This window comes from Cydia amplana, chromosome 19 (assembly GCF_948474715.1).
Source record: "Cydia amplana chromosome 19, ilCydAmpl1.1, whole genome shotgun sequence".
In the NCBI taxonomy this organism is placed as follows: Eukaryota; Metazoa; Arthropoda; class Insecta; order Lepidoptera; family Tortricidae; genus Cydia; species Cydia amplana.
Genome location: NC_086087.1, coordinates 13,494,403 through 13,520,703, shown reverse-complemented (window position 1 = coordinate 13,520,703; position 26,301 = coordinate 13,494,403). Strand labels below are relative to the sequence as shown.

At 37.4% G+C, this 26,301-nt stretch overlaps 1 protein-coding gene across 1 annotated transcript in view; it reads left to right on the top strand.

Moving 5' to 3' along the window:
• Window positions 1–4,468: 4,468 nt before the first annotated feature.
• Window positions 4,469–26,301, top strand: part of LOC134656994 (nucleoporin 88) — a 183,431-nt gene continuing 161,598 nt past the window's right edge. Inside the window, exon 1 of the mRNA XM_063512559.1 lies at window positions 4,469–4,718. Coding sequence (XP_063368629.1) covers window positions 4,509–4,718 — 210 coding nt within the window. The 5' untranslated portion in view covers window positions 4,469–4,508. The remainder of the gene's footprint in view (window positions 4,719–26,301) is intronic.

Below are 26,301 nucleotides of genomic sequence, written 5' to 3'. Positions count from 1 at the left end.
GAATAAAATATAAGCGAGACGAGTGCTCAGTTTCGAGATATAATGCTATTGATAAATTTACCAACGTCTCTCACATGATATTAAGGGGTGGCACATTGCCACCCTTGCCCGATCTATTATTATGCTGGGCAGGTCGCGACGTATGGAGTTAGGGTTGCCGACGACTTGTAAAATTTGGGGGTTTTCGTTAAGTTGTTAATTGATTTGTAATTAATGGACTTATATCTATACTTATATATATATATATATAAAGTATTTCTCTACACTATACTATCGTGAGTTCTAAATGTGGCTGGCTTGGCCTAGCTAACTAGCTTCTAATTAAGGTATTATTACTGAATATAGAGAATGGCCAATGGGACCATGGGCGGAATGGGATCGAAATTATTTCACGTAAATTTTATACGAACTTAAGTCCCATTTTAATTAATTGCCTTATTGTTCCTATTTATTTCATACCAATAATGGCGATAAGAGTCAGGCCAAGATAACTGTGCATGGCGTTTGCAAATAAAAATCATCATTAATCTCAATTTTATATGAAAATAAGACGTTTATAATGACGCTCCCGCACTTTGTTCTGTTCAAATCGGTGCAAAGATAGCTTAGATGGCCGTCAGTTTTTTGCATCTACAATCAAGTGTAAAAATACGGGTGCACAAAACATACTAAAAAATATGTCCCATAGCTCTTATGTAAGCGAATTAAGAACTATGGGACATATTTTTGAGTAAGTTGTCTACACCCATATTTTTACAAGCTTTTTATTAACTTGCAATGTAAGTACCTAATTACCTATGTATGTACCTATGTTTGTTCGGGTCAAATCTTGCAAGTTTGACCCACTTCCCAAATTCCAATGAAGCTGTAGCATAAGCTGTACAGTCAGTGATAAAAGCTTGTGCTAAAAATGAAATTTTTGCCAAAAACTTATTACACAACTATGTCATAGAACAGCCATACTCTAAGTGTGTTCCGCGGAACCCTAGGGTTCCACGACACCCCTGCAGGGGTTCCGCAAGAATTTAGAACACTATGCTTTAGTCGCCTCGAAAAATTTTACTATGCCGCCACCGTATTGTAGGGTTCCAAGTATTTCGCTTTCCAAAAGGGTTCCGTCAAAAAAAAAGATTAAGAGCCGCTGTCATAGAAGAACTGGCTTGTGGCAGCCCTGGCCACCAACCCGCCGGGACGGCACCGATGACTTGTCATTAATAACGACAGAGGAAATGTATCAAAAGGTGACGCGTGTCCCTCCGCTGTCTGCCGCTTATTTATGATCTACAATCCGGGAAACAATACTTTTCTGGCCCGTATACATTAGCTGGCCTTTTGTTTGTTTGCTAAATTAAACATTAATGGAGTTCAATCTTAAAATACACGTTCCCAGTCCTTTTACGATCACATCTGTATTTGTACTAATATAATATCTTTTAATTTTTAACAAGCAAAAACGTCTAATTAAAGCAGAATAAATTTAAAAGTGGAAAAATTACTGTCTTGGATGAGACGAACTCACGGCCTCTGGATGCTGGCTATGGATGCGGTCTTGGTGGCTCAGATGCCAGAGCGCTGGAGTATCGATCCAGAGGCCGTGAGTTCAAGTCTCACCCAAGACAGTAATTTTTTCACTTTAAAATTTATTCTAAGCTTAATATAATATCCATTCTAATATCTAGAATGGGGTTGAAGCGCTGGTGGCCTAGCGGTAGGAGCGTGCGACTTGCAATCCGGAGGTCGCGGGTTCGAACCCCAGCTCGTACCAATGAGTTTTCGAAACTTATTACGAATTATCATTTGATATTTACCAGTCGCTTTTCGGTGAAGAAAAACATCGTGAGGAAACCGCGCGGACTAATCGCAATAAGGCCTAGTTTCCCCTCTGGGTTGGAAGTTCAGATGGCCGTCGCTTTCGTATAAACTAGTGCCCACGCCAATTCCTGGGATTAGTTTCCAAGCGGACCCCTGGCAGGCAGCTGTGGTAAAATGCCGGGACAACGGGAGGAAGATGATGAATTGATGATCTAGTATGGGGTTGGCCGGTCGAAGTATTTAGCAGATGGCGCCAGCATAGCTTGCCCTGTCAATCCCGAGAATTGTGTCAAACTTTTGTTTTTTTAATGGAATAAGAACAAGGGGCACGCTATGATGGCGCCATCTATGCAAACCTTTGACAGTTGCCAACCCCATTGGTTAACCTCTTGTGTGTGTATGATAGCTACAGATTCTGACCGGAGTTTTTGTAATATATTTGCATTTTTTTCGATATCGATTTTTTCTTATCTAGGTTAACAGCACCAATCATGGGACATTACATACAGGGCGCCCGGCGCCCTTTACTTAAGTCGAGGGGCACCTGTGGCCTAGGTAGGTATAGGTAAGTGGCCCTAAGCGGCCTCTGCCAGGCGTGTCTCACTCCGCGATTTCGTCGCTTTGCTACAGGTAGCTAAAAGTACATTCGTTCGGCCCCAATTTTGCGGAAAGCCATAAGCCGCGCGTGGCGCTGTCGCCACTTAGCGGCCATATCTGTGCTGATCGTAACAGACGCGTTTTGTTAGAGAGTGAGTCTTCTGTACTTAGTACTATTATTTATTCTGTGCCTCTGCAATAACTTTCCACGCCACGTTTCACGTCAACCACTGTGGCTACCCCTGATACAGCCTATCCCCATGTTTTATGAAGTGTCCAAGAACCCAATTTTTTGGATATTTTTAACAAGAGATTTAAGGGATTCATACAGCTTACTTAATTCAGTATTACTGACGAAAGGGACGCAGCATATACAAGTGAGATGCAAATATGTCTACCGTGTCTAACGTATAGCTGCGTCCCTGTCGTCGTCAGTTACTGGTAAGGTAGGCGCTTCTGTGAGGTCGTAGTCTATTGCATTCTTTCTCGTATTTTAAAATTTTTATGTATTGACTCAATAGAACCACGTATGCGTTAAGAATTATCCATCTTAATTTTCGCTACGCATATCCAATTAAACATATGAAAATCCAAAACGCGATAACTCAACGCCATCACCAATAACAGGATGCTTAAATAAAACGTGAATTAAATTATAGAAACGTACAAATCTCGGAGTTGGAAAATTTATTGCCACATATATGTTGGTTTATTTATAAGAAAAGGCCCGTAGGAGCTCAGGGGGATGAAATTACGTGATACCATTTGGAATCTAAGTGAGATATTGCGAGAACAAGCCGTTGGCGGAGTACTTACGCGATTGCTTGGTGAGAAATTGGAAAGTGGATTCGTGATGGTTTATGGGAGAGGTAACTGGCGCTTCTAGTTGAGATGTCAATCTGTGCATCTGCCTAAAATAGGGGTGAGAATCTCAGTAAAAGCTAAAGCCGGGTTCACATTTGTCTGTCGTGTTGTGTTGTGATGCATCAGAACGTCGACAGAGAGCATCACAACACAACACGACAGACAAATGTGAACCCGGCTTTAATTCTGCACCAGCTCAGTATCGAAAAAGTTCGCTAATTTGCTTTGCCGTATTCTAGGTATGTAGGTACCTACCTAATCTAAGTTAACACCTGTAATACCATGGATTGCGATTAAATGATTATGATTATAATTTATCAAAACATAACAAGACTAGATTCACGGACTTCAATGGTTTAGGGCAAGTTTAGGGTTCACATTACATTTGACATTTCATAGAGAAAGTATCAACAACCAAATTAGTTTGAACCCTAAATAGTCAAGCCATTTCCATCAGTAGAAAAAAGTGCAAATTGAAAAAAGTAAGGTGTCGTCCCAAAGAAAATTTTAATTTCGCGCATTTTTTTACTGATAAAGTTGTTTGACCGGCTATAGCTACCCTAGGGCAGTAAAGTAAGAACAGTCTCAATATAAGTAAGTACTATGGTGTGTCAATTTGTCAAAGGACTGTCTCATTTCAAACATAGACAGAGAGAATCATACTATCTTTGTCTTACACTAGTACTAGCACCCAAAAGAAAAGGATGAGTAAGTATAGATTTTTTGTTCCTATTTACTGACAAATTGGTTTGACCAACTAAATCACATGTAATTGTGATCATACACACACATCACATGTAATTGTACCCGGTTACTTTGTCAATAAAGCGTGTTGATCTCCGAAACATAAGACCAACTACTCTTTGTCCTTTGAACTGAAAACCCTATTTTGAAAGTATAGATGGTCAAACCAATTTGTCAGTAAATAGGGACAAAAAAAACTATACTTATCCTTTTCTTTTGGTTGCTCGTACTAGTGTAAGACAAAGATAGTATGACTCTCTCCATCTATGTTTGAAACAAAACAGTCCTTTGACACACTATAATTTTGAATTTTACTTTTGGCCCTACACATTTTAGCAGAGGAATAACGAAACGCACAGCTGAACCGTTGAAAAAAAAAAAGATCTGTCAGCTGTCAGCGCTGTGACGCTGACGTCTATAAAACTGTCATCTATAAAAACGTCGGAACGTCGCGCTCAGAGCAAAAACAAACTGCTAATTTCGTTTTTAACATGATTTCCCACTCGAATAAAATGAAATTATCCAACCACAAGATATTTCAGGATCTCAGTGAAAGTTTAAAGGAGAATCCAAGTGGAAAGTTGCGTAATTTGCTAGAATTAAGAGACGATGTGTTGTATGTGTGGAATTCAATCGAGAACTGTTTAGCGACCTTAAACTTGAAGCATTTGGAGGAACACGATGAAGAGACACCTTATCAGGTATGTTTTAGTGTATAAGCCTATTGTTAGTTGTTTTCGTGTTGCTGGTTTTGGCCTATCGGCGCGAAAGCTAACCGCATTTTAAGGTTATGTTGTTATTGAATGCAATCTGTTTTTATATCCAGTGATGGTCTAATATTGTGTAATAGCTCAAATTTCTATAGTAAATAACTCGTTTCAAAAGTATTTAACAAAATAAATCAACCAAATGTAGGCAATATTGCTAAATGTCTTAACATTACCCAGGACAAATCTTGCATGATTCTTGAAATCAGAGATGTACAAAATGGTTTTAAAAAAGCATTTAAATACAAAATGCAAAATACTTTTCAGATTTACTATTTCAAATGCAAAATACCAAATAGTTTTGCGTTTTGTATTTCAAATGCTAAATGCAAAATAGGTATTTTCAAAATACTTTTTCAAAATAAAATACCTTTTGACCAAATATCAGATATTTTTATTTATTTTAGGTATTTATCATGAGAATAGCCATAGAATAGATAATGTTCGTCGTCGTTCGCGAGTCTAAACTCTAAACGGCTATAAGACGCGCACTCTGACCAAAGAAGAAAAAAGCGGCCAAGTGCGAGTCGGACTCGCCCATGAAGGGTTCCGTATTTAGGCGATTTATGACGTATAAAAAAAAACTACTTACTAGATCTAGTTCAAACCAATTTTCGGTGGAAGTTTACATGGTAATGTACATCATATATTTTTTTTAGTTTTATCATTCTCTTATTTTAGAAGTTACAGGGGGGGGGGGGGGGGGACACACATTTTACCACTTTGGAAGTGTCTCTCGCGCAAACTATTCAGTTTAGAAAAAAATGATATTAGAAACGTCAATATCATTTTTGAAGACCTATCCATATATACCCCACACGTATGGGTTTGATGAAAAAAAATTTTTTGAGTTTCAGTTCGAAGTATGGGGAACCCCAAAAATTTATTGTTTTTTTTTCTATTTTTGTGTGAAAATCTTAATGCGGTTCACAGAATACATCTACTTACCAAGTTTCAATAGTTCTTATAGTTTCGGAGAAAAGTGGCTGTGACATACGGACGGACAGACAGACGGACAGACAGACAGACATGACGAATCTATAAGGGTTCCGTTTTTTGCCATTTGGCTACGGAACCCTAAAAAGGGCGCGCATGGCTAGCAGGCGCCTCTATCGGTCAAATTCGGCAATACAAGCGTCATTCCTTCATTTCATTTTGTTTGACTGGTAATGTTGGCTAAACTTAATCACAAAGTATTTTGCATTTTGAAATGAATATTAAAAATGCAAAATACATCTCGAAAAGTATTTCAAATAAAATACAAAATGGTTTTTACTAAAAGGCATTTAAATGCAAAATACAAAATAGGTATTTTGCATTTTGTATTTGCATTTTAAATAGAAGTATTTCAAATAAATCGCATCTCTGCTTGAAATAGCCTAATTGTTGTAAACTAAAGCATAGGATTGTTATTTAACAAATAGCTTTGTATCTTAACATCAAGTAAGTATTAATGTGACAGTAATTCTATATTTTATTTAGAAAACTTGCATAAATTTTACCTACAAGATATTCATATGCCGACTCAGCTCCAAGCTCGATTTAGACTCATTTTGATCACCTATTGTAACATGTAATAACAGAGGTACCTAGAAAAACTATAGTTGTGTCATAATGTCAACAATATTCAGTTTTGCATCTAAAACTTCTACTATCTCTAATTTCATATTTTTTAATGCATGTTAATTATAAGATGTAATTTTTTTTTTAAAGATGTGTCCCGCCGAGTTTGTTGCCGCTCCCATATTGGGATACCCTCCTCCAATTGAGGGGGGATTTAAATCTTCTCGGGGCAGAGGTGTAGGGTTGGAGCCGGTCTACCTAGCTTTATTTGACGTTCATAGGCGCATTGTAATTATGCCTACTTTTATCCTTTTTATCCTTTATCTTATCTTTTTATTGTATCACAATTTCCAGCAACGTATAATAGTATCTGACATTATTATTATAGCTTTATTTATCCATACAGACATAGATATATTTTACTTGAATGTTCATATCAAATTGAATGTTTTTTGCAGGCTTCGGAGTATTTTTAGCATGGTAAGACTGAAGTGAGCTCCAGAGCTATTGTTTACATTAAAATGAAAGTCATACTCATACTCGTTTGTCCGGATCGTTTTAAAATATTCTGATTACTTATATGTAATGGCTCCTCTACACGATGGGCCAACGCCGGCCACTCCAAGGGACGCATTTATGCGTTAGAGGGAGCAAGTGATATTGCTATCTCATTTTACCGCATGGCTGCGTCCCTTGGAGTGGCCGGCGTTGGCCCATCGTGTAGAGGAGCCATAATACTGTTTACATATAAATTTTATATTATAAAAAATTTAATCAATATTACCTATATTGCAGTCTCATCGCTCCAAAATTTTATTTAAGTACCTAGAGTACATACTATATTGTTACGATATAGAACTATACTATTTATTATTTATTTTATGAATTAAATTATTGAGCATAAGTATGACTATGACTTTAATTTTAAAGTTAATAATTACTCCTAGACTTTATCATTTCACTAAACCTGTTTAGCGAAATGATAAAACTAGTTGACTTTTTGAGTTCGTTCCGTCAACTTACTGTCGTGGTTAGGGATTTTGTCAAATTCCTAAACAAATCTAGTGAAATGAAAAAGCGTTTCGCGTTTATTGGCCGATTTTGTCTTTTCACTAAACAGAGTCAGTGATTTGGTCAAATGACTGAATTTTTCTAGGGAAATGATGATATGGATTCGCCATTTTAACATCCTGCGTGATTTGATCATATCCCTTAGAGATTTGTTCAAATCTCTGTTTTGATCATTTCCCTGCGACATATACACTATTTGCAAAAAAGTTGATAGCATTTCACACTATAAGAGCCATCTTTTTTTTGTGTTTGCACATACTCAATTATATTTTAATTGAAATTGTGTTGGCTTTGCAACCACACACATACACACACATACTTTCACACATTACATTCTAAAGTGAAAGAATATGCACTGTAGAGTGTAGATGTAGTGCATGGACACTCGCTGGCAACCATCTGGTTGTTTATTTCTTATTGCATTCATTCTGCCCAATTCTTTGCAGTTGGAGCTTTGGAGATCTAGTTGACCATATCACAACCACACAGGCACACACGAAACGTTATAATTATAACTAAAGGTAGTACAACCAATTATAAGAGTTTTTTTTTGGGGTTCCGTATAGGTTTTATCTAAATAACTAGTTAAAAAAAACGATATTGTATGATTTGTGTAGGTACTGTAGGTCGCATCAATCATCATCAATAGCATTTTGTTTTTTTGTGTTCAGTCAAAGAATTTAATTTCCTACCCATACAGTGACAATAGTGATAACAAATAATGAGCTTTTGAGAGTGCAGCCTAACAATCGGTATTGGAAAAGGTCACATCACTATAGCGCGGCAAGGACTGACAGATGAGCATTGCCGCAATGGCGGCGTCGTAGATATGAGCGCTGCGCCGGCGCGCCGCCGCCGCCGACAAAATTTTCGCACCGCCGCCGCCGACGCTGCGCTATCGGCGTGGCATCGGCGTGACCTTGGTAGTTACTACTACTTTCAGAATCAGATAATATATTTTTAATCGAGTTTAGATCATTAACGGCGCCACTTCGAATAGTTTATACTGTTTATAGGCATTCAAAAGGTATTTTAGGCCCATATAATTCAAAAATATTGAAGGCAAATGCAAACTTACCTGTCTAGTAACCGCGCTACTAGTCTTGGGGAAACGAAATTATTTAATATCAATTTTAACACTAATATGCTTGTAATAAACATACTGATTTCCTTCCATTTTTATTGTGGAAAGTTCCACATTACAATTTATAGATTGTATATATACACTAGACATATGTCAATAACAATGAAAAAATTAACTGTGATCAACTCTGGCTAACGAGAGACTCGAACCCACATCTTTGGATTACCGATCCAATGCATAACTAATTTTGCCAGCTAACCATCCGTCATTTACCGCGAATTTAACCATTGCAAGCATGGTTAAACGTCTTTAAAAGGTATAAAATGGGGTTAATTTTGAGATATTAAGCGTTTCCACGTCCAAATGTCCGGCCGTTGGCTTCGCACGGAAGGGCGTCGGAATCGGGTCTCAAAAACTTGGCCGCTGTTCAAATTTCAAGCTTTGCTCTCTCGCAGCTCAATCTTTGGCCTTGCATCGCTCGCATGGAATTAAGCCGCTATCTGAACCTGCAAGTTTTTGGCCCTGTTTGGAGCTCAACTTTCGGCCCGCTTTAAAACGCTTGAGCATTGGTCCTTATACGATCTTAGCTCCATTGCAGCTCAGCCTTTGGCGTCGCACGAATGCGCGCGCAGGAAAGCTCCAGATCTTTAACACTATGGCTTCGGTGTTTATCGGCCTGCGCCCTCGCTCTGCTCTCTTGCAGCTCGGCCTCGCACAGAAGCGCGCCGCAATCGGCGCTCCAGGCGTTCGGCCGTCGGCCAACCTTACACTTAGCGTTCGATTCTTAGCTGTATGCTTACCTGCAGCTCATCCTCCGGCCTCGCATTGGGAGGCGTCGATTTCAAATCTTCGGTGTTACATGGAGCTCGGCGTTGGGCCTCACTTTTTGACATACTTAAATCGGTTTTGGGTCGATATTGGTTAATGACGGAGCTCGATTTGCTTTGGACTGTCGACAAGACGTGTCCCTGATACAGTCAATCCGCAATTTTTAACTTAGCACAAAAGATAAGGGCCTCGCTAAGATCTTCTGGCCAGAGCCTCGCCAAGATTAAGACCGCCTCTGATGCCGCGCGATACCGCTTATCCACAGTTTATACGATATAAATTTTTTTCGTATTATTATTTAATAAATTATCTTTGAAAATAAAAAATGCATTTATTTCATAACTTTCTTACAGCAAAAACATGTCTTTTCGGTAAAATTTTGGTTTGAATTCTTTTTTCATTAATCGAAGGTGGTTCAAGGCCACGCCGCCGATTCGCCGCCGCCGCCGACCAATTTTGACCGGCGCGCCGCCGCCGGCTAAATGCCTATCGGCGCTCATATCTACGGCGTCGTAATAGAGTTTCCCAAGTTATATCTGCTTTATTGTATTAAATCCTTTATTTATGATGATTGGTGTTTTAGTTGAACACTAGCGACTTTCATATTGATTGTCACTGTGACAAGGTACGAAATGGGTCGAAAATTAGATTCTTTGACTATACATAAACTGAGAATCATCTGAAAAAGACTCAAAGTGTGTTTACAGCATACCTAAATAGGTATAAACATCAAGTTGCAGTACCTTACACTACATTTATACTACTAGGGACCTTTACATACAAAAAACCCGATTTCATTCCTCTTGAGTGTATTTGGTGAAGCGTGAGCGTCTAACCCGAAAGTCCCTATTAAGCCATTGTTCTTGAAGTATTATGTTGTACATTTAAATCCACGCCTGCCCATCGAAAGACTATTGCCATTAATCTCACTTGACCGTGCCAGCAGAATTAATTATCCTCTGACCATACGATTTAATGGCTTCCTCGGGCCCTGGGGTTTCCGATTAAATCACTACTTCTCATTGGCCGATTTATAGTGGCCAACGATGTAGCGAAGGATGTGGGCAAGGATGTAGGTGAACTCAGAAACGGCACGCGTCAAAATTTTTCGAAAATTTTTGTCTGAAAAATGTCTGCATGTTATTGTAATCAAAAAATGCTGAATGAGAATGGCTAAGAAACCTTTTTTGAGGCAATTTTGACCAAGAGTACCAAGAATAGTGTTTGTAAACTTGCACTTGCACTTTGCAATTATTGCTAAAATGTCTAAAACGAGACTGCTAATTTGTAGTATTGAAAGAAAAAAAGACGAAAAACAGACGAGTTCAATGTAAAATAGTATGCCGGACTAAATGCGTCAGACTAGGTGGAATAATCCTATATCTACTTGTCATTCTTTCGGAGTGATATTACTGTTGTAAGAAAAAGGAAAACATTATTCTGTATATTCTCCAGTGACACAAGTGAAATAATCCGTTTAGAAGTTAGAACACTTATATAACAATCAAGGTCGCGCAGTGTTTTATTTAGAAGATTTCAACAGAAACATAACATTGGACAAAGAGAAAGAGAATAAGATTACACAACCAATGTCCACTTACCCCATCCAAAAACTTAGATCGTCTCAATATTTAAGGGCCTGCGGAGTGCTCTATCCAGGAGAATTTATCGCCGAGGCCGGCGGACCTTTGCCCGGTCCGATTGTTAATCTGAACTTAGGTGTACTTTTCACCTTAGCCCGTTGTGAGCGACCCTAAATCTGGAGCAAGGGGTGTGCTGAAATTTAGTAGGAGCCATTTGGATATTGGTCAAGTGGTGAGACCAAATAGCACACAGGATGAATTAACATTTGAAGAGTTGTAGTCATTTCCGTAAAATTTTTGGAAAAATAAATAATATTGAAAAATGCATATATTTGCGGTGGTGGTTGCCAAAGGTGATAAACTGATGATAAAATCTTCAATGCATAATATAAGGACACAATCGTGTGAGAACTTATACAGACGTCATGATGATGATTATGACTCTTTATATCAGTATATTTTTGTAGTGTATTTTTATTTTCCAGTTTCCATTAATACTTTTTAATTCGGCTCCACATCTTCAATTTAAAGTTGCGTCGCGAACTTTTATACAACTTTTTATTGCAATTAGTTTGAAACACACGACGTGAGTTGTAACCTTTTTCGATTCTCAGATTAATTAGTAATTGGTTTACTCCAAAGTTCCGATGTTACAATACATTTAAAGTAAAACAAGACCACAACGCTAGACTAATCAGCTCCATAATTGATAAGACCCCAGGCTCCAATTAAACTTTGCGATTTAATTAATCAGATATCACAAATTTCAACTTCACTTAAACTTTAGTGGAAAATGACCCCACCAATTTACCTGTACCTCAACCATAAAAGCCTCAAGCAAATATTGTCACAATTACGAGATACCATCAGCCTGTAAACAGGGTGTACCCTTCGGCATATATCTCTAGGCCTGAACGGCCGTCTTGAGGCAGGGGCAAACAATAAGAATTAGCGGCTGATGTATCCTCATCCTTGTGTTATAAGGAAAAAAACTGACAAAGTTTGCTATTAGGTTACCCTTACTGCAAGACTTTAAACTACTTTAAAGTAGGCAGTCTGCATTATGAAAATTGTTTGTCAACTTTGAATCTTATTTCATATAAATTTGGCGTTGAATATAATAGATAGATAGAATACTCTGTATTGGCACACCTCAGTAAAAAGATACAAAAGAAAATAACTATTGATTAAATGTAGAGGTAGACAACAGGCGGTCTTATCGTCTATATCCTGGCTGGCTGGCTGGCTTAATATATCCTGGGTGTCTTAAATTACTTTTACAAGAGCGCTTCTTAACCACCTTCTTCAATTTTATAACACATTCGATTTCTTCATCAATCATTCAGCAATTCTACTGGGACTTCAGCACCTAACTTAGGTAACTGAAACTTCACTTTACACTTTCATCTACAGAGATTATGTCAACTGTAGTGTTTTATCCATATTTAAATCTCAATAGTCTCCCGCTCCGCTCACATGCCTTGCCCCCCCAAGACTTGCGCCTCAAGACCGTTTTATTACCAGCCCGGATGGACTTCTGGGATGGATGGTGGGGAATGTAAATTTACTGTACGGAACCGGACGCGAGGAGGTGAGCATCGGATTGTTTTGTTTTTGCTTGTGCCGCATTAAAGGGGCGGCCGCTTGTCACACGGTATTGTAAGGGCAAATTACTAGGCAGAAGGTATAATGTTTTCGTTTGTATTACTGTACTATAAAGTCTCAAAAACATAGGTATAAGAAAAAGTTTGAATTCATATGAATTCTGTCACTGAGATGCTAGTTGAACTTAATAGACTAAACGTTAACATGTACCTCTCTTATCTTCTTCTATTGAGATGTGCAACACTAAATATTTGCATTGTAATTGTCAAAATGATACAGCCTAATATTATAAGCTTCATTCCCAAATCGCTAACCTCATTAAGACCTCTAAAAACACTGTTCTTATTGAAAAAACACCTGTTTGAACAATCGCAAAGTATCAGTTACGCTGCAGTCCAACTGCCTCCCTTTATATAAAGTCCTTTCCTAGAACCCCCAAACCAATATACGCTTTACCCACCTCAGCATAGCTTCCAAATCCCGATGACCCCCTCCGAGAAGGTTTTGGGGAGAACTTAAGACGATCGCGTGTTCACCAGCGTTTCGCCGAGCCTTTGTTTAGACGTGTGAGATCGATGTGCCTAATGTATGGGAATCCAAATGTAGCCGCGTTTAATTTGCCGCCTGTCCATTTGTTCCGATTTCGGCCTTATTTATCGCGCCGCTGTAGATTGGTTGCGAAGTTTGTTCGGGTTAGTTTCTGTTTTATTGGATGCTCTTTTAAGTAGCGCTGTTGTTAAGTGGTTTCTTTTTGTACGTTATTTGTTACTGATTGTTTTTCTCTTTGATTTCCTTTTTCTCTGATTTTTCTCTTTCTACCGGATTAGCGCACTTAACAAGAGGTAGTGAGAGTATATCCGGTTGGATAAATTAACGAAATCTCCTTTCTTTTTCCGATAATTGTGACTGAATGTTTTGCATACTCGAGTACATCGTCTTCTTGCGTATATTGTTTTTTCTCAGATTACCCTAAAACCCATATTTTCAAACTATTTAATGGCTTACTAAATTAGAAAATATCAAATGAAAAAAAAATATATCAAAACAAATATATTCCAAGGAATCTTTGCAAGCTTCTTAAAACTAGGTCGAACTCCAACTATGAAACCCCACATCGACATAATCTATTAACTATCTTGTATCGATACTTGGTCCTTCCTAGGATTAACTACCCTATAAAGGATTTGGTGGCCCAAGGCGAATTGCCCGTTCTTTGTCTAAACCGATTGGAGTTACACCTTGGGACAGGTGGGGCTTCCGAGGCAGGATTTTAATTAATAATGTCCCGATAGTGTGTGGGTCTGATTTATCAGAGGACGGGACGGAATTAAGGCCGTTGCAAATTACCCCCGTTTCGCGGTTTTCTTGTCAATTTTAGATTGGTCACAGGAAAATCTTCTTTACCTGAAAGGATTAAAAGAAACTGAAAGGAGAAAGACGTGATTTTTACTTTACAGACGATGTAGTTGAGGTGATGTTTATTGAGTGAAATTATTAGATGTATGTATATTTTTGCATGTGTGTCTAATTATTAGGCATGAGCTCGGCTCATTACTTAGGTTTCAATTCGATGTGTGGTTAGTTTTAGACATAAGATAAGCAACAAGAAGTTATTTGCTTAACTAGTCATTTTTTTTAGTCATTGATTCGATTCAGATCTCCTTAATATTTTCTTAATACCTATCTTTATATTTTCGTATTTTTGAGATAAGACATAGTTTATTCCATAGGATAGGGATAGTACTAATGATTTTATAATAAATAACATCTCTTATTATTCTTATTGATTTGTCATATCGCACAATTTTTGTTTTCTTTTTCATAAAGCAAGGTTGACCTTTATTTCTAAAAGACAAGTTATCTCCACGTTCTCTGAGCGTTTTGAGTGAGGATTCGTTTGTTGTCTCCGGACAAAGCACTCCGCTTTGTGAAAACGCAGTCTATATAAACGTCCGTGCACTTGCATGCACGTCTAGATTGTCTGATATTTATCTTCAATATCAAGACAAAGGGAGTTTTTGTTTTTATTGCTGAATCATTGAGTCTTTTTATTTCAATTGTTATATTGTTATAGTGATCATAATTTATCTGAATCAAGTCTCACTTCAATTACATGAGTAACGAACCCATTTTAATGGATATGCTTGCGAGGTTTATTGTATTTTTAATAGAATACGTCCATTTCTAGATAAATGCGTCTCTCAAAAATCTCTACAACAACCGTCGTGCCGTTTTCTTTTCTTTTCTTTTCTTGACCAAATTCCTATGCGTGATCACCATTCAGTAACTATCTACCAAAAAAATGTATTGTTTCATAAACATCATTATCGTCTATATTATGTGTTTCCATCTAGCAAATTTAAACTATCTTTACTAATGGACGCTGAATCGATATAACACAGTCCTAAAACGATAAAGCACATACTACACATATTATCTCCAAACTTTACGTCTGCATCATCGAAATATCATCGACTATTACACAGAATGGTCTTAATAACAGCTAAAGATAAACAATTCCCACTGAGACAATATATCTCGAGCCCCTTCGAACTAACGAACTGGCGAAATTAACTGCACATTGCTGACGTCATAAGTTATTATCTCCTGAGTATTGTATGATATGCCGATAGTTGATATTAAGGATACTTAACGGGTTTCCGTCCTTTGTGTAGAAGACTAATTGAATTCTGGTACTGTCTACTCGTTGGCTTTTGATAATTTTAAGACGGGTGTCAAGTGGAATGTATAAAACGATTTATTAATGGGGGTGTGTGTTGTGAATAAAGCGCTACTAGTAAAAAATGCTAATATACGCGTAACTTAAATATTGAGAACAAATTGAATGTTGTTTGTAGCTTTATATGTGAAATGCCGGGAAAAAGAAGTTTTTTACGTTTTAGACTTAAAACTTTTCCGTACTAACATTTCATCCACATGGTTAATAGATGTAGTGTAATCGTTAAACATATGACATTTGAGCCCCTTTTCTTAAAGAAACGACACATGAGGAGTGTCTTTTCAAAAGGGCTTATGTTTGAATGGTGTTCATAGAGAAATAAGCCCTTTTGAAAATACTCCTCACATGTAATATATCATTAGGCGATACTTTCTTTGAAAAATATGTATTGAATTTCCGAAGAATTTTTTGTACATCTGAAGCTCAATTTAGTTTAAAAAATTTTTTTCTTAATCATGCACCAAAAACGACAAACCGTTGCATGACGTGCAAACTGAAGGCGACTAAAAATCTCTAGTCATTTAATGAAAACACTAAATCACTACAAACATTGGTTCTCGCTCAGAGCTTCTCAAATCTCAAGGTTACTTTAATAAACGAACATATGTACATCCTTTCTCAATCGGGCCCAAAAACTTCTTCAAACAAAAACGTCACTTTTGACACTTGTTTGACACTGACATATCCGATCTATATCGTTTCAATATCTAATATTTGACGTATATTATTGCTCGAATACGGCACCGACACTATCTACGATCATCGGCTTAACATGCTAAGTTAATGAACACCGCAGGCTTACATATTCACAGCTAGGGAGGTGGGCGGGCCGGACAGGAAAGGTTCCCATCTTGGAGCGTCTTAAGAGCGCCATACACTACAGGATTGTCGGGTGTTGCGAAAATGTTGAGTGCTTTCGTTTTATAAGTTGACTAGCGATCTGCCCCGGTTTCGCACGGGTTAACGAATTATACATAAACCTTGCTCTTGAATCACTCTATCTATTAAAAACGAATCTTCTTGAAAAACGCATCAAAATCCGTTCCGTAGTTTTAAACATCTAAGCATACAGAGGGACAGACTGACAGCGGGAAGCGACTTTGTTTTATACTATGTAGTGATAGGTGGATACGGTGACGCGGCAGTTTGTAATACTTGAGGATTGTTTGTGACGAAGATTTTAAATAGAAGTCCGATATAGTATAGTCTATCCCATCAAAAACATTACATGTAAAAAGGTGCAAGTCTCGCAACGCTTTTACTACAAAAAAGTTTTGAGATGTATGTGTGAAACCAAGTCGGTTATTTTAATCAGTGCCAGGGGGTGTTAAAACCGTATCAATAAGATAATACGTATAATGACTTGGCCATAGTTTGTCCTGACAAGTTTTTCTGAACATCTTGGAAGGCAGGATTGAAAAGACAAGAGAAGAAGGGAAACCTAGAATAACTTATCTTAGCCAAATAAAAAATGATACGTCGTATGAGGAAATTAAAAGACTGGCACAAGAAAGAAATGATTGGCGATTACTCCACCGACAAGAGCAAAGCTTAAGAGCTTAGACTTATGATGATGATGTTGAAAGCTATCTTTATTAATATGAATCTTATGTTCATGTCAGTAATTTTCACTATATTTTCTAATAATGGTGATAAATTGTCTGGAAGAAGCTCTTTGAAACAACTTGTGTCTGTATATTTTCATATAGTCTATAGGGACTATAGGATAGTGACGTGGCGTCGTCATTAGCACGAGGGATTATGAGAGTCGACTTAAGTTCGCACTTGATGCAATGTTGTTACGAATTTCGCGCCACATTTCCATTCTGCACTTCGCGAACGAATGGCGCCATGTAAAATGCACATCGCAACAGAATACTTGAGACTCGTTCTTTTCCCGCCTCTGAGTGTCGTTGGCGGCATTAAATCTTAATAAAACCCGTCATGCATCGCTATGGAGCCCTTTGATTTCTCACTCGGCAAACCGCGTCTCCGCATATCAAAGAAAATCACAACTCTTTTCATTGCGCACCGATAGAATGTTCACAAAGACCACGTTAATTGAACCCCCCCGCGCCCCCACCACTTTTAAAAATCCGAGCCAAAGGGAGACTCGGATTGCTTTGGCGGGGATCTGAATAGAGTGGACAGTGTACCTTCAATTTACTAATACAAATAAGCGAGACTTCGGTCCTCCGGCCCGTCTAGGGCTCGGGGCGACGCTTTCAAAAGGCGCTATTGTGTGGAACCCTCAATCGCGGTCTCGATTATCGGAAAGAAAACACTCTCATCTATATTTTAAATAATGATCAGGGCACGAGGTCCGGGAACAGTGGGTGATGGATAGCGGTGTACTCGGCCAATAAACAAGCTTTGTGCGCGTGTCACCCTTGTCCCAGACACAATGTGGGGTGAGGTCTCCTATGTCGGACAAGTGATTAACAGTGTATTATTTGATCTTGGCTATCGGTCTGGTCCGTAGATGAAGCTTGAGAGAAAACTTCATGGTGTTACATTTGATACGCAAACTTCTATCTGTTCTGAGTGTGATCTTAAAGTTTTCAAATTAAAGATACATGTATTCATGTCACACCCTAATTTTACGAGTAGATCACTTTCAATTGAAATCATTTAAATCTACCGCTCATTATAGTGGTCAAAATTAGTGATCACCACTGCAACAATCTCATTATCATAGGGTTCCGATTGTTTGATATTCTAGGTACCTAAGAGGTACCTTTCAATATATTTGGTCTTTAATCTCTGGAAAGTGGAAAACACTTAAAATGACTAGAACATTTGTACAAAAACCATATTTTGAACTATATTTGAAATGTCTCTCTAGCAATGAGACAGTAATACAACAAATTGATTTATCCGACACCAGAAACTATATCCTAGATTATTTTTCCACGTCTTCCTCAATAAACACCTCACACTATCATAATGCTAGAAAACCTAATCCCCAGCACGGGGGCAATTATCCACAAGTCGGACACAACAGCGTTCTCCAGTCACAATGGGCCCTCGACTCGGTGCTGTAACGAATCCACTACTATCAGCCGTACCCTTTTGGAAAACTGGAACGCGATTGTTTGCGCGACACTCCGCGTGTAATGATGGATCCGCGTCCGGGTTCATTAGCCGAGTGTGGAACGTGTGTTTCTTGATGATGTTTCTTTTATTTGGATTTTTGGATAGCCTTAGAGACGGTTGTGCAGTCTAAAGTTTTAATTTGTGACCCATTTTGTACCTTGTCACAGTGGCAATAGTATGAGGTCTCTAGCGACTTTTATATTGATTGTCACTGTGGCAAGGTACGAAATGGGTCATAAATTAATACTTTCCACCGTATCTATTTCTATGTATTGAGTGAGTTTTCTGTCACTTTATAGCATACAAACACTTAAGTTAGTTAATTCTAATCTATGTGTATGATCTGCATAATTTATTGGTGACGGTGGTGCTTATTCTCTCAGGATTGTGCCACAAAATAATAAGCGTGGCATTAATAAGTTGATTATTGAAATAATTAATGGCAATAATATATCCAGTGAAATCTCGATAATCCGGCAATTCCATGGTCACCGACCCAGTAATCCGGCACTATAATTTGGGGTACCAAAGTGGAGTTTTGTTTGAATTTAGTATATTAGGAAAATTTATTTCTATGACATACTAAAAACACATCGCACACGCGAGGAAGAAGAAGAAGAAGAAGACTAAAAACACATCAATAATATGAACACATTTGCTTTAACTTCCAGTAATCCGAATTTTCTAGTTATCCGGCTCTCTTTGTCAGCATTAGTGCCGGATTAGTGAGATTGTACTGAAATGATGTAATATTCCTTGATTATAATTAGCTGTCTATCTAACGTCTGTACTGTCTAATACATTACGATCTGTTACCATATTTTGTGTGCGTTTTTACTTGTCAGTTCGTATGTTTTTAAATAGCAGACATTTCAACAACTATTCTTAATACTTAATATCCAAAATATACCTCAAATTAAACATGTACGTAAGCTTAAATATATTTTGAAATCAGAAACGAACACCGTTACAAAATCAAACATGCAATATCGCCCTCCCGTAACCCGTGACCCACGGCACGGGCATCACGACATTATGAATTTTCCATACCAATTTTGCGTTTAACCCCATGCCCCTATATCCTAGGCAGTAAACCACTGTCACCCCATATATTTAATACCCCACATTTACGTATTGTTAGTCAAGATGCTTTACGTACCCACGAACAGGTAATGAAGTTATTTATGGCCTCTAAAGATACAGGCGGTTAGGACAAAGACTTGTCTATTAGCGGGTCGTGAATGGCTTTTATTAACGGTGATAGTTTGATGGCGCTTATAGTTGTGCCATTATCAGCGTGTGTTAGACATGGGAAAGTGCTTAAAATAACTTACGACCACTTTAGCAATGGTAAATATGTATAAGCAACTCGTCTTCTGAAAATGACCTTCATAACCTGCAAATATTAATTAAACTTAGTGTAAACGACGATGCACCAGAAAATTAGGTATTGTCGCTCACCTCTCCTGAAAAAATACTACACGTCTGCTTATTTTTCATGTGACTAGTAAAATTTTATGATTAATGTTCTGGTTTTTAAATTAAAAAACTCACGTCAGTCTGAATTCGCGACGTACATTTTTTCAATTTCATTGTACGTACTGCGTACGTACTACGCAGTATCACTTACGATGGTTTCAATTCAATTGAATTTCCTGTTTAACAAAACATGTGTTCATTTGTACAATATTCTACAGTCGAAACTCATTGAAGTTTCAACATGACGAACACAATCCCCAACACGAATTCCCAATCCTGAAGATTTAATAAAATCAAAGTGTAATATTATTCGAAGTGAGCAGAAGTGGCCACCATCTTGAAGTCAACAATGGGCCTTACTTCTTTGCGTTGCACCGTTATTAAAATCTCGTGGAACAATCGAGTCGAAAGCGCACTTCCGTAGGGCTCGTACAGACGATGGTGACGGTTTCTTGAATCAAAGATTTGAAATAGTGGAAGAGCTTAATTCAGAAGGAAAAGCAAACTTGATACTGAGAATATCGGATGAGAATTCTTAGAACGCATGCCGATGATAACGCAGAGACAGAAACTTTACGTACTTAAGTGCAAGCAGATTTACAGAAATATTATACTGTATACTATCTTAGTAGACGTTTGTTGTCACTTAAATAAGCTGCTACTTTAGTTATAACGATATTTATATTTATAAAATGTATCGTTGACTCGGCAGATTCTATTCTAGATTTTATTTCACGGTAAATAAAAGTTATTTCCCCAAATTTTAATCACACATACCTACGTGACACATACGGCAAACTTAGATGAGAATTTTTCTCATAAGTCAAGGCGAATCTTAAATTCATCAATACCAAAATTACTCAGCTTAAGCTCGCACTATTGGCACTGGTAGGTACTAACTATAAGAGAGAAAATACTAACCCAATAGTATTCTTCTTTTGATCGTCAAATGTAAGACTGGTTTATTCGTCAATCAAAAATTCCTCCCAAATAAAAAAGTCAGTATACATTTTTTAATGAGGTCCAAGTCTGTACGCGCAGTCATCGCATGTTATATTAATACTGCCCCCGCGTCACCGATGGAGCCCCGATCATTAAGGGATAATTATCATCTACTCCACAGGAAGCTGAAGGGTTCCCACTCGGAAATCTGATTCTTTCTCCGTCTCTGTTTTTTAGACGGAAGCCGTGTTTGCCAAATTACGGTTTTCGAATTAAATGGTCCCCGTGTTTTTCTATAGATTTGTAGCTAAGTTTTAAAATTAAGTCCAGAGGGTGTGCATAGCATTTTTCCCATGTATTCTACTTGTATGACTTGTTGTACGAAATTGATAAAACATTGATAATACTTTTCTTAATTGTCATCATCTTCGCCCTCTTATTTTTCGTATTTATATAAAATTTGAATTGTATAAAACACCTACCTTTCTTGACTCTTGGGCACCTCAAACTTCAAATAACCTGCCTTTAAGCCGTTAACAAAACGTTACAAAAGACCCACAGAACCTCAAATTTAAAATTCACATTAATTAATACACGTAACAATAGTTTTGTTTGCACCGTCCGGCAAAGAGAGCTTATTTTCTATACAATTGTTTAATTTTACGAAATTCTCGAGGGTAGTTAAATAAGTCAAATAGTGCAACAATACGTGTTGGTCATTAAAGATGCACGTTCGGTTCGGACCTTCGCCTTTTGTACCTACGATCTTTGTTTGCGGTGGTTGTAATTTGAATTTTGCCGCTAGTTTTAAACGAACTTGTGGTTTTGTTACTTGTGGTACCTGTTGAATTGTCTACTTTATGTTTGTTAGTTTCCAACTTTGGATTGGTGGTAATAAATATCCTTTTTGTGTTATACGAACACCCTAATTCACTATTGTTTAGCCTATTGTCTTATCTTTTCATATACGACTGAAAATGAGAATACCTCATCATCGGATCGTGACAAGCTGTAACATAAAATTGTACAAAAAGGTCAGCTTTACATTAAACTTAAGCATCCACCTCAAAACACTTTTATGACGCTTATTAAATCCGCAAACCCAAAAGTCGTTAAAGATCAATGAACTACAAGCAGAAAACCATAACCAAATGAATCCCATCAATGTCTCAACCATCAAACGTTGCGAACTTCGAATTTCCATCCAAAAGTCATTCTTGCGTGAACTCCAGTGCAAATTTCAGGCATAACAATGTACACAACCAAAGCTCGGACCTCTGACGCGTAAAATTACTATCACCTGAAGGTAACCTTAGGTAAATATGTCGGCAAGAAATTCGCTTTGAACCCTTTCGGCCCTTTGTTGTTCAACTAAAACTATTCTGAGTTAATCCCTGGATAAACAGTGCTTGTTAATAAATTAACGTGTTATTAATATATGTTAACTGTGACCGTGTGGTGGGCATGTGTCCCCGGGGGGTGTATTTTGTATTCTGTTTCGTTAGAGAAAGGAACGGTTAAGAAACGGTAATTTGGACGCAGTGCGAGGAGCGCAGTAGGGTGATGCGAGGCGTTTCAAATAAAAATAGGAAAATAGGCTTAAAATTCATGATTTAGCTCCTAATTTTTACGAAACCATTAATATCTCAACGTCAGAAGGAAGTGTTTACCTGGTCCAATTTCTGTTTCTTAGATTTGTGGTCAGGACTCTACAACAATTAATAATTTGGCCAATATTGATTGTAAAATCTGAGAGGAATTTATGTTATTTCTGAAGTTTTAAATAATTCGTAGTTCAAAATTATGTCATATAAAAGGAAATGAAATATAAAAGGTAGAATACAAAACATATGATATGAGACTTTAATACAAAAATACATTACCACAATTCTACGGAAATGACCTATCTACTTGTATATCATAATTTACTTCTGCAAGCTTCGTAAAAATTACTATGTTTAAAAAATCTGTCGATACCAAAATTGTGCGATACGGATTATGATCACCAGCGAATAGAGATGCTATTTAAAGCATCTTGCTGTAAGTCAGTTGTTCATGTTCATTCATTCCCATACTGTTCCTTTGTACCCATGCGAGGTCAGCTGTAAATATTGTAGCAATTTCGCTTTTTGCCCCGCACTCAAAACGAGGATGTGTTTGACTGACATGTTTGTATTGTTGGCATTATTGTGCTCCTGGATCTTTGGTGCTCCTTTGAGAGGATTTTCCCGTCACCCGGACTAGACTAGTTAAATATTGCTTTTAATTTTTGATAGCTCGTTAGTTTCAGTTATAGTTATAGGCTTACATCGTTTTTGATTATTATTGTGTATTAAATGCTTGTGTCCATCGTTAAAATATATGTTTCCTTTGTTTCAAACAGGTAAAGCAAATTCTGAACATAAAACTACAATAGTAAAATGAATTATATTCACTACCAAATCTGGATGAAAAGGGTTTTGTATTTTTCATCAAAATGACTCCTTTTTGGCCAGTTTTCTAAAGTTTTAAAACTTTTAATGCGACTTACAATTTTATGATGCCCTTAAACAACACAAAGTTCAAGTTGTCCACAGATAAGAAACAACGGACTACCCCTCAAGATTTATACCTGTACCAACGAACGCTAAACGATTAACTACACGTCAACCAAATCCCAAACCATATTGTATTCCGACAATAATCCCGCGAATCTCCGCAACCATTTCTTATATCCTAAGCTAATAAATACGGGAAAAACTCGGTCAGATCCCATTGTAAGTGAGTGCTTTACGTCATATCCGAAATCCCGGTAAAGTGAGTCCAGCAAAGCCGGGAGTGTTCGATGGTGGCTCGCGATCTTCGTAATAGCAATAGCTTCGTATTAAAGCCCGACAGAAGACGTTGTTGGGGTGTGCCGCAAGGTTCTGTTGTTGGTGCTTATTTATTAGTGTTACTTCGATTAGACTACGAATATTGTTGTTGCTCTTTTTGTTAATTACAGGAGAACGTTGGTATCCAATAAATAATTTTGGGGGGTATTTTGGAATAGGCACCATCATTTTGTAAATATGTGTTAACTTTAATTTGTTAACAATAGAACTTTTAAAAACTGAATACAATCCAATGTCGATAGAATTTTTCGTCTTTATCTATTTATGCTGTATCTTTCTCCGTTATTCATTAACATTTCCCAAACCGGTTGCAACTAAAATCTGTTTGTCTATGAAATCATCTATGATTAACAATTAACATGCCCGTGCCACTTATATATGACTTAAGTATCTATGACATGTCTCAATCATACATTTATGCGAGAAGACTTTTTAACTTATATAAGCATCGAAGTTTTATATTTAACTTCTTATCGACATGTAATCACAACGCGCGTCACAATTCTTTCATGTAACTTTCTTCTATTGTAGTACTTACGTATTCCAAAGGATCATTTGTAAACTTTTTTACATACAATGATTGAGTTACGTAAACCGTTATTTGTGAACTTTGCTACATACAGATACACTGAGTTACGTAAACCGCCCCCGCTCCCGCTTCCCACTCGCACCCTCCCGTTATATCGGCGTGGCTTAGCGCTTTTTCATCAATCCTGCTTTATTACGGCGGATCCGCTTTTGTCTACGTCCGGATGGCGGTCATTTGGTCTGACCGTCTCTATTACCACCCGATTCCATTCGTTCCTGTCGCCGCTGCCCGGATCTGTCTTGGCGTCATTCGCGGCTTCTCAGAATAAGGCTTTAGGGGCCAGCATTTTTATTGATAAAGACAAATGTGGTGACGCGGGAACGCACTTATTGCTTTTATGGGTGTGATATTTGATTGAGTGATCGTTTGGTCAGTGGCATCTAGCTCATGTTAAACCACGTTATATTGATAGCATTTTTTTTTTCGATATCTTCGTCAAATACTTACATCATAAGATGCAAGAGTACTCAAAAATATCTTATCACGCTTTAACCATTTACTTTTTAAATTATTGCAAATTTTTATGACCTCCTTGTATACTCTGATGTAGCTCATAACAAAGCCATACAAATTTGTGCATATTGTACGTTCCACATGATTTCTATATATAAGATTGAAATAAAAAAAAACATTAGATTCTTGACAATGCAGTGATTATCTAAGTATGTTGATGTCCCCTAATTTGTGATGTTTGCAGTGGAATACAATCTTAAAATCTTTTCTGCTCATTTACTTAATCCTAATTCACAAATTGGTAGCTATTCCACTTCCTGAACAATTTCTTCAAGACATTCCAAAGTGCATTCGGTAGGAAATTCACGATTGCCGTCTAGCCATTTCATCAAGCATTTGATTCGTCGTCAAAGCCTTCAAAATTTTCTTGGCCTTATTTCACCTTCTCCGTTTCCCGCTTGACGATGTTTTTTCCTCTTTTTAAGCCACTTGATGTATAAGCGTCCCGTCCGTTCTCCCGGTTTGTTTTCTGTTTGGCAATTTTTAAAGGGATTACTTGGACCGGGTAGATCACGTCTCGGCTTACGGCGCAATATTTTAAGGAATATCGACCAAAGTGCCCTTTAATCTACTAATATAATGGGGTTTAGTTCTCCGTTCAATGGTTGCGTCTCATTGTGAGCTATAATGCGAGGATTATGTGGATCCGGGGTATAGTTAAGATATAAACAGTTAAGATTCCCATTCATTGACGTTTGTTCATCAATAGCATTATTTACTTTAGCGGGGTCTTGAGAGGTTTATCTTTTAGGGATTTCTTGGTCGCAAGAAGTTGTATATATAATTTTTGTCACTTTATTTGAATTTTATCAATTTAAAATAATTTAGCGTTTGGATATAACATAATATGATGGAAATAATGGACTTTTCTAGTGTTGTTCCTATAGCTGCATTATATAAGTGCATTGAATGAATTCAATTCATAATTTGTTATGCAATTTTTTTTTCAGGCTGTAGGTACATACCGTACATACAGTTTGATAATACAGTGGGTTTTGAACCGACATAATAGCGATTAGATTTATATGATCGGTTGGGATTTAATCAATCAGATAGGTCAGTACTTAATAAAGTTGAATGGGTATTTAGTGAGGGAAATAGTGCTATGAAATTGGATACAAGTGCTAAAATACCGATAATCGGATTCGAAACATAAAAATATAAGCCTATATAATACAAACAATTGTACAACCAGACTAAGAGCAGATCAAAAGATTGTCCTATGTCCCGGGCACCGATATCTGGCACGTTTCCCGATGGAAACGGGATTATATCATGCAACATTAGTGTCCCGGACGCCATTAATAATGCGCCTTTTATTAAACTCGAGATAAATGATTATAGACCCTTGTTTGCGGTTCTTTTTCCGCCATTGTTCTAGTAGGTTTGTGAAGGATGGTGTGAATTAGAATATTCAAACTCTGCTCATGGTGGAATACGAAAAGTAGAGAGATTATTAATAGAAATGCAATTAATTACATATCAATGTTTATTTGCAACCAAGTAGTAGTAGACTTAATTTCCATTACATACAGAAGCTTATTTATTTAC